This window comes from Nelusetta ayraudi, unplaced genomic scaffold (genome assembly GCF_046127955.1).
Source record: "Nelusetta ayraudi isolate G7.1 ecotype Tasmania unplaced genomic scaffold, CSIRO-AGI_Nayr_v1 ptg000011l, whole genome shotgun sequence".
Taxonomy (NCBI): Eukaryota; Metazoa; Chordata; class Actinopteri; order Tetraodontiformes; family Monacanthidae; genus Nelusetta; species Nelusetta ayraudi.
In genome coordinates this window covers 10,165,530-10,175,760 of record NW_027466061.1, presented here as the reverse complement: position 1 = coordinate 10,175,760, position 10,231 = coordinate 10,165,530, and the positions used below count along the sequence as shown (strand labels likewise).

At 44.2% G+C, this 10,231-nt stretch overlaps 1 protein-coding gene across 1 annotated transcript; it reads left to right on the top strand.

The window, feature by feature from the left end:
- Positions 1-5,287: 5,287 nt before the first annotated feature.
- LOC142884821 (uncharacterized) lies at positions 5,288-8,312 on the top strand. Its single transcript, XM_076020741.1, has 3 exons — positions 5,288-5,752; positions 6,246-6,430; positions 7,361-8,312. The coding sequence occupies exons 1-3, from the start codon at positions 5,543-5,545 to the stop codon at positions 7,824-7,826; spliced, it is 861 nt and encodes a 286-aa protein (XP_075876856.1). The 5' UTR covers positions 5,288-5,542; the 3' UTR covers positions 7,827-8,312.
- The last annotated feature ends 1,919 nt before the right edge of the window (positions 8,313-10,231 follow it).

Genomic DNA, 10,231 nt, shown 5'->3' with positions numbered 1-10,231 from the left:
GAACTGTTTGACATATTGGAGAATGCACTTGCTAATTTGTTTTTGCTGCGAGTCAGCCGAGAAGATTTACGCCACCGTTTTATCAGGAGATGTAAAGCCGGTGCCTGCAGCGTTTCGTTCACTTTGCATAAACACTCAGTAACAGCTCGGCCTCGCCGGAGCTGGAAGGAAAAGCTGGGCCGTGCAGCGGCAACCTTATCGCTTCGCTAATGAACATGGCGCATCCTGTTTGTTTAATCCATACAAGTATGATGCTAGACTGTAAAACTGGCAATTAGGCGCCAGACTATTACTTGGCATGAGGGGAAAACTGTGTCTGTGCCAGAATCCCAGAATTTCGCCGCTCAGGTTTTGCAATGTAAAATGAGCGGTGTCATCTGTGCGTAAAGATTTCCCCACTCTTGAGAAGCTCATTTATCTCACGGAAACTTGAGCGCACTCTATTTACACCCCACCACCACCCCTCCCCCGCCACCCCTCGTTTTATGGCCTATAATCTTGCTGGGAGTGCGCGCAGCTCCCCTGATGATCTTTGTTTGCATGTGCTTTCCACAGACCTTGTGAACCTCGGGGATTTCCTGGTGCAGTGGTCTCGGTTTGTAATGCTGTTTTCCTGACCCCTGACTGGAGGCAAACACACACGCCACGTTTCAGGCTTATTCACTGGGGGGATTTAAAACTGAACAGCGAGGATGTCCTCTTTTCCACGTCCTCATCCTCCCTGTGCGCACACACAAGCCTTTGCGATGGCCTACATCACTATATGTGCGTGTGTGTGTGTGTGTGTGTGTGTGTGTGTGTGTGTGTGCATTCCTGTTTTATCTTTATCTGCTCTTCCTACAATTTTGTAACCTCAGTACTCATCCATTTTGCCAAACTCCACCAGAGAGCGTTTCAGGATTCCATTGTCAATCTTCCTCTCAGTGGTTCAGTGGTGACAAAAGCCAAGAAACAGCCGCGACAGCAGGGTATCTACTGTATGCTTTCCCTGCCTATGAACCCAAGTTTGGATGGTCCCTGTGACTCTAATGCTAACTCTGGGCACGTAGGGCAATGGGGATTTGGCCTCTGGAATCAAATAATCCCAGCATTTGGGAATGTAGGGACCAGGAATCATCAATGACATGATTCCACCATCTACTGTAAGACAGCAACACAGGGACTTGAAATAATGGGCACCCACAACTTGGTAATGTAGGGCCCATGACCATTTCATCATATTCCCATTATCTACTGTGTTAATCTGGGGACATGGGATTCTGGGAACTTTTGGTGGCTGGGAACTTTGGGCTGACCTGACTGCTGCCTGCTTGCCTCAAAAAACTCCTGAGGAAGATAAAGAAGAAGGAAGTGGCTGCAAACCCTGCTTTTTCCTCAAGATTGGCATAAAAGCAAGTTTGGAGGCAGTTTGTTCAGAACTGGACCACATCCCATTGTTGAAAGAAGACCAAAAAACAGCTTTGAAGGCTTTCCTCACTTTACAGCATGTTTATCGCTTTGCGCCCCACTCTGATTGGCCAGACTTTAAACCATTTTGTTTGTGACGTGCAGCTTGAATACGAGACAAAACAAGATGTTTTGCTCCCACTTTGCAAACTCTTTTTGTGGGCTCATTGCCAGCTGCTGTGACCAGTTCTTCCTCTTTACTTCCCAGGTGGTTCCGCAGACCCTAAAGCTCCGCCCCTAATTTAAAAACCCACATCCTCTTTACAGCTGGCATTAAATCATGCTAACAGATGCTGTAAAACCCTATCTGCTCATAACGCCGGCCTTTTTGTGACATCAGCGTTTCGCCTACATGGCCGTGTTTGTATAAGTTTATGATTTCCCTGAAACTGGAAGTGAGCCCCCCCCCCCGCCCCCTGTCCCGGTGAAAAACATAATGCTGCCTGTGTGTAAGACTTTTTATGGCTTCGCTGTACCTCCTGTAATGCTGAGGTCCAGGGTCACGTTTAGCTCAGAACACCTGAAAACACTTGCTAACAGGGGGAGGCCCCCCCTCCTTCCCACTAGCTCTGCACTAACCTGATTTAGAAAAAAAAAAAATCAAATCACCACTCATTATTTAAACTTACCATTTGTTTCTCCCTCTCCCAGAAATCACTGGAATGTTTTGTCACACAGATGATGAATTTGCTTTTGTGTCGTGATGAAGTCATGAGGCCATTTTGCAGTGGACGGGCACACCTGTTTTTGTACACCAAGAAAAGGCCAGCAACGCTAGTGTCCTTCTGGAAATTACTTTTAATTTTCACTGGTAGGCGCTACACAGAGTTTTGACAGTCTTCTTCAGTGTGACACACTGAATGTACTTTGTGGCTGTGCACCTCCTAATTTTCCTTATACGTTTTGTATGAGTCTCAGTATTTTCTGAGTTTTGTGAAGAAATCTGGACAATTAACAGCAAGACTCTTCCATAAAATTTGAGAAAAAACGTTTTTTCTACTTTTTTTCCCAAATGATCATTGAGCAGATGCAGTGACCTCAGTGTTGATCTCATCGGTGAAACTGTACCTGCACACCAGCCTGATGAATGAGTTCCCAGAGGTGCAAACATCAAGCTGTACAAAGCAACAGCAAACTGTACCCACTACCCAGGCATTTCGTTCAGGAAAACAAAAAGAAAATATGTGAAGGTCTGCTGCCACCTAGAGGTCCCCGACGATGGAGCGCAGCAATTTAAATGCGGTTGTCGCACGTTCTCTCCAGAAAACATCAATTACTAGATCACATCAGAGGAAGCGGCGTGTTTCGGCAAGAGAGCTCGGCTGCCTGAGCCCGTGTGCCGAGCACTGCTCTGACTAACGAGGATTCTCCTGCTGCAGCCCGGAGATAGTGTGCCGGGGGGAAATATTTCTGAGGAAAACGTTGCGAAAAAGCAAACGGAGAACCTGTTTCAAGTGTTACATGAGGATGCATGAAGGAGCTGTTTCAAGTCACAATCTAACACTATATTAAACCAATTTCTCCAAGAATCCTGTGAAGGTTTGCTGCTTCATGTTGACTGGAGGTCAATTGCTGGAGATGTTTTCATGGTATTTTATACATTTTGTTCATACATTTGAATTCAGTTTGCACAAAGCAAATTATTATCATCTATTGTTTCTGTGGAAAACCATCTCAAAGTTTGATTTTAATGCTGCATGACTTAATTATCGTTCCCATGATTACTCTTTTACAGTATATTATCCTCTTTGTTTGCTGCATCAAAGGTCAATAAAGTTTGACCTGTCAACACACATAGGAGCTGTTTGCCATTGCCAATGATGATCTATAGTGACTATATAAATAATCATATATAGTCGATAAACCTGGATTTTCTGAAAAAAGTGCACTTAATTTAAAATCTTCAGGGTGTTTAATTTTGAACTGAAAAGATAAAAATGTGCAATTCAGCATAGCTCCCAAAGCTGCACCTCACATTTCCACCTGGGAGCTGCCCACTCTAACCATTTGGTTATTTACTGTTGTCCGCAGCGCAGCACCGCTAACAGAAACCCCAAGGCTCCGCTGAGATTGAGGAGAACTTTACGAGGCTGTTAACACTTGGAGGAAGCCGCCGAGGGAGGCAGAGCTGCAGGCCGCTGACACGTCACTCTTCTAAATCACAACATGCCTGAGATTCTGCAGTCTTTCCTTCAAATAAGATTCCACCCACTTGTATGTAAATGTTGCAGCTTCCCCTCTTGTACCAGCCCCGACGAGTGTGTGTGTGTGTGTGTGTGTGTGTGTGTGTGTGTGTGTGTGTGTGTGTGTGTGTGTGTGTGTGTGTGTGTGTGTGTGCGGCTGTGTTCGCATCATTTGCTTCTGCTACCCACTTACATCTCTATTTTTACATCTCCCCCCAGACGTTTGAGGCCTCCTCACCACCCTGCGTTGGACGTTTGTCTCCCTCTGGCGGCAGACTGTGGTATATCATTATGCTTCCGTTCACAGTCTGTCCTTTTCTGTATAAATAGACTTTACTGTTGAGGTTGAGGTTTACTGTAGACTGGCCGAGACCCAGTTAATTCTCAGTTCTTCACTTTTTCCCTGACTGCTGCCGCTGCTGCTGCCGCCGCTCCTCAAACCATGTTTGGAAAAACCTCAACCTCAATAACGCGGTGGCAGCAGGGGGTTGCTGGGATTAATACGAGCAATACGAATGAAAATGAATCATCTATGGGTGGCAAATGTCAACTTTCTCTGTGCTTATTTTGGACTGTTTCTGTGTCTGAAAGTGGGCTTCGCTGCAGCTGCACAGGCCTGATTTCTCAACTCGGTGGAAACTGTGACACACTTCTGCTCTCAGAGGTCTGGCAAGTCTGGCTCATTTTTTTTATGACCTTAAAGCACATTTGCACATCGCAGTACTATTAATTCAACACCAGCCACCCAGCACTTTACACAGCAGCTACTGCACACACATCTTTCATGTTATTCATCTCAAGATAAGTTATGTCATAAAGTTGTGACATTTAAGGTCCCATTTAGTTGCAACAAAATCTTTACCAGGGTTTTCTAGCAATAACATACAATAGTTTTAGCAGCAAGCTTAAACCAAGCGTTTTAGCAGGCTGCTGTATTTAAAAAAAAAAAAAAAAAAAAAAAAAACTGTTTTCTGGAGGCTTGTTAGGTCTTGTTTTGTTTTAAACAGAGTGAAAAGCAGTTCCTACACACATAATATTTCGTGGAAATTCCTGATTGTCGGTCCATCATTCCACTTCATGGTGGTAGTGCATCACCCGAGGAAGCCCCTCATTCAAATTCAAAGAATTCTGAAGCAAAATTTAAAATTCAAATTAAACTTCAAAAATTAAGATTTTTCTGTTTAATATTCCTTATTTCAGATGAATATTTCTGGAGAATTGTTGATTGTCAGTTCATCATTCCACTTCAGGGTGGTAGTGCATCACCCCAGGAAGGGCCTCACTGATTTTTAGAAAATTCTGATATACCAACTTTAATCTGAATTCAAGATTATTGAACAGACAAATCTTCATTTTGGAGCTTTACTGTGAAATGCTATATCGCAATTTTCTGAAATTCTGTGTCTGCATACACACCTCCATGAAGGATAGGGTTAGTTTTTCAACGCTGAAGAGACGCGGGATCGCAAAAGTTGCGCCGATCTGCAAGAAGCTTCGCACCGTGCAAGAGCGCGCACAGGTGTATCTACCCACCCACCCTCTCCACAGCCCTCACCTAACACGTGGCCGCTTGACGCGGAACCTGAGCCCAGTGTTTGCGGTCGCCGACGCAAAAGCGCGCCTCTTCTTTCCAGCATCGCGCGGCTGCATACCAGCAATACCTGTGTGTGTGTGTGTGTGTGTGTGTGTGTGTGTGTGTGTGTGTGTGTGTGTGTGTGTGTGTGGCGTCAATGGTGAGCCAGTCAGCAGGCTGCGCGCGCACATTTCCAGTCCTTTCACGGCGAGCTGTGCGCCCGCGTCGCTTCATGCGTGGAGGCTTCAGGAATATGGCCAACTAACAAAGTTTGGAGGGGACTCGTCGCCTTGCGTGTGTGTGTGTGTCTGTGTGCGCGCGGGCGCCCACGAGCTTCGAGATGGAAGAGGAGCAGCTCGGCGACTCCCTGCCTTGTCTGAGGGAACTGGAGAACAAGGTCGGCAGAAAGACGCCGCCGAGTCTCCTGATGTGGATGCGGGATGCTGCGGAGCGCCAGGACGCGGCTCGGAGCTCGGATGCGGAGGGAGACTGCGGCTTCGCGCTGGACCGAGACCTCTCCGACAAGATCAGGATGTTGAGACAGGAGATGGTAAAGTTTTGCCCCTGCGCTCTTCTTCTCAGCAGGTCTCCCTGCTCGTCCTTCCTGGATATTTGCGGCGCATCCTTCAACCGGTGCAACTCGTTTCAGCGCTGACAGCTATGCCTGTCTGTTTTTGTTGTGTTTGGTTGTTTTTTTTTTCGTCTCCACGAGAAATGTCAGCGCATTTTGTTGCGACCCTGCCTGATGACAGCCACTGTCACCGTCACGTCACACCCCTCACCTGGCAGCTGAACACAAGCTCTGCTCACTGTTTTCACTTTTCATCGCCTCTTACCCTGAAGTTGCAGCTAAATGGGAGTCAGGGGGCAGTGGTGTAGTGCAGGGTATACACAGATACACCCACATATTTTTCAGTCAGCATTGACTAGACCCACTTCTCAATGTTGCTTTACGAAAAAGGGGATGAAAGACTATACTCACTTTTACCCCACTGGTCAGGGGTCACCGATCCAAGTGTCCAACTCCACCTTTCTCCCTGCAGAGCTGCCTGCGTTCGGCTGATGTGAGGATCCTGCGGCAGCTGGTGGCCGTGCACGATGGTATCGAGGCCATGAGGTGGCTGATGGAGGAGCGTGACGCCTCAACCAGTCACAGCAGCAGCCTGACCAGCAGCCTGAGCAGCCTGGTGGCCTTGGAGGGACACGGACTCTCCATGTCCCCATTCAGGTACATCATGTTTTTCCTGTGTATGTTTTCCCTGTGTCTCCGGGTTTCCGGCTTCTTCCCACAGTCCAAAAAACACGGGTGTGAGGTGACTTGGGAAGTCTGAATTGACCGTAGGTGTGTCTGTGTGAGTGTGAATGGTTGTTTGTCTTTGTTCGTCTCTATGTGGCCCTGTGATGAACTGGCGACTTGCCTTCGCCCTATGACAGCCGGGATAGGCTCCAGCAGACCCCTGGAGCCCTGAGTACAGGAATAAGCGGGTATTGAAAATGGATAGATCGGTGATCCCTTTGTGATGTCAGGCAGGGCCCTGATACCTCACTGATACAGGTTACTGCCAGCTTGTTCACCTTTCAAGCAAGTGGAAGGGCCAACAAACATTGTATTTTAACATTTGGCTGTAAACAGCAGGCTAAATATTCTGCATTCTGGAGCTGGAAAGTGTTTCAGGAGTAGGAATGGAGTAAGACTGCTCCGCTGGTATCCAAATGAGAAAAATAAAGCTCTGAACTGGATGGAACCTCTGAGAATATTGCATCGGTTGTCGGTTGCATCTTGTTGCTACTGGTTCTCCAAAAGTATTTCAAAAATAAACATTGTGACTCCCTCAAAGCTCAGACAACTGATTAGGCTGTATGTAACAGGTTTGCTCTGCCCTGCTGCACCCATTTGAACAATAAAAAGGTCCAACAAAGCACTGTTTTTTAGCAAAAGGGCTGTTAACAGAATGCTAAACATGCTGTTTCATGGAGATGTATAGGTGTTTCCTTTTCAGATAACCAATACAAAAACAAGACCCAAACGTCTGTATTATGTTGAGCTCTGAACCAAAGTTGCTGCTGCACAGTGCTCAGTTTAGGAACGCTGGTACCGCTGCATGTTGAATTTAAGGCCTCAGGTGCATACTGAGTAGTTCCTCCTCTACCTCCGCAGAGAGAGTCCGAATCCAACTGACACCACCGGCGAGGAAACAGAAGATAATGACAAGCTCCCTGAAACTGAGTCAAACCTCCATGCTGCAGCAGAATGCTCTGGTTCTGAAAGTGCTCCTCCCACACACAGCACACCCACTCAGGATTCACCCCACACAGGCGACAGCCGTCTGGCCGGTGGTCACTCACCGACATCAGATGACTGCACGGTCAGTCCCTACATCAAAACCAATGCAAAAACCATCACAAGAGCTCTGCTCAGGTCCAGCAGGATCAGAAGAAAGGTGACGGTGGAGCAACTTTTCTCCCCGGCCAAAGATGAGAAGGAGGCAGAGCGGAAAGGTCCGCCAAGTCAGAACTCCTCAGGAAAGGAAGAGCTTGGGACCAGCGAGAAGGACACCAGTCTGCTGGCCTACGACGCCCAGTGGTGCTGGGTGGAGTCACAAGACGACGTCACCTTTCTGTGATTTGGGGATTCAGGAGCCACTTCGAAACTTTTCTGAACTGTGACCTTTCAGGGATGAAGATCGAACATACAGATGGAGGTAAAAGTTTTTTCTTTTTTGTTTTGTTTTTTATAATAAACTTTGTTTAGTTTCACTTGACGTGCCAAATCTTATGTCACTGTTGTAACATTGACAAGGAAAGAATAGCAGTTAATCACCTTTTTTGGTTTCACTCTTAACTGTGTTGTGTATAGCATACAAAGCAGCATTAAAAAGTGACAATTTCAGAAATTATACTGGATTTTTTTAAATTTATTTCACAATTACAGTTTTAGCTGTTTTTGATATTTGCCTCAGCAAAATGCCTGTGATTATGTCGAGACAAAGCCTCTCAAATGAGTAAACAGCACAAACACAAATGTTACACAATATCTTACTTGTGATCTTAGAGGTCAATTTTGTGACTATTCATAAACCTGTCCTTGTTATGAGTTGCTCCACATTAGGTATTAACCAACCCCTCCCCTACATTCATCATTACAGCCTTCAGGTTTGTTGAGGACGGCTCTTTGTGAGGCATATTTACATGGTTTCTGAATATGTGTTAGCATAGTGACTATGTTTGAAAAGGCAAGAAACTCTTTCAAAAAAACATAATGAATGAATGGAATCTTTGAAATAAGGGTTAGGATGTGTAAAGTGCCTCATATAACAAATGTTGCTCTTATTGGTTTTTTTTTGTCACAATTTATGTGGGGATATTCTGCCTATTTCTTTTTTTTTTTAGTGATACAATTTTCAATTATACTCGTACTTCAGTATCACATGTTTTATACAAATATAGAGAACAAATTTAATTATAGAAACGAAAGCAATAACAGAAAAAATGAAATAAAATAAATAAAATAAGCATGAGAATAACACATGAACCTTTCAAGAACAGAGCTTCTCATTTGGAGTTTAGGAGTTAAATCATCTCAAGATACAGTACAGTACAGTACAGTATGATTCAAGACATCAGAAACATTAACATCCTTAATAAATTCAACAAAGGGCCCCCAAATCTTTTCAAGTTGATTTTGCTTTGACTTATGTCTATATGTTATTCTTTCCAAGGGTTAGCTATACAACATCTGTTTTAACCATTGGGAGACGCCAAGTCCATTCATATTTTTCCAGTTTAAAGCATACATCTTTTTGCTATCGATGAGCTGAAATCAATAAAAATACTTTCTGCTTTACTTAAGTTGTTTGTGTGGATATAAAGCCATTATGAATAGTTTGGAATCCAACGTAATCTGCTCTAAAATTATCTTTTCAATTAAGTTTTTCACTTCAACCCAAAAAGTTTTTATTTGACTGCATTCCCACATGCAGTGTATTAACGTACCTTTTAAGTCACATTTAATACATATGTTTGGTATGTTCCTATTGTACATGGGAATGATTTTTTGAACACAACAAAGGAAGCACAATGCTTAAGTTTGAGATCAGTACTATTCCACAGCTGAACCCCTTTAAAAGAAATACATCTTCTCTTAACTTTAGGTAGCACAAACTTGCATCCGTCTCTCAACTGATATTTACCCTCAGACACAATGAAGAACCTCTGCACACTGCCTGGTAATGGTTTTTTTGTTTGTTTTTGTTTTTGTTTGTTTTTGCTTTAAACATGATTTGCATTGTTCTGTATAAACCAAGTCTCTAAACTTCAAAACATGAGAATTTAAAAAGAATGAATTAGTATGATCATAACATCCAGCTTTATTCATTATGGGTATGGCTAGTTTTTGCTGCAAAACAATATGATCAATTGTGGTTCTGAGTATACGGCTCTGTCTGGCAATTTCTGCATTTTTCTTTGTTAAATGATTGATGTAGACTCCAGTACCCTTTAGCTTTCTTGTTTGTTTCAACACTTCCACTTTAGGCTTTCGGTTTGAAAAGTAGACCACCAGTGTGGGTTTCACTTTATCCTTGTTTGAAAGTGTGTGACAAGCTGAAATATGTTTCTTCTCTATCATGATGTTTTTATTGTTCAAAAATGCCAAAACTTGATCCTCCAGTGTCTGTAATTCTTCAGGTGGTGCATCCTCACCTGCAGTCTCTGGGACTGTAGCCGGAGCGTAGCTGCGATGTTTGGTTTCCAATCCTGTAGTTGTAATATCTCCAGCACGAATATACTGCTCCAAATCCTTCACTCTTTGCTCCAGCAGCTCAATCTTCTGGTCTCTTTGTTCTATCATGGTTCTCAGCTCACGCTGTTCCCCCTTGAGGCCTGTGAGTGTGGCCTGTTGTTTAACCATCTTGCTGATTTCCTCCGACATAAAGTTGAGAGATTTCTTAATCTCCTCCACTTCTTCTGCGAGCTTTATTGTTGTAAGTTTTTAACTGACATCTTGCCCACAATGTGAGTTTAACCAGTT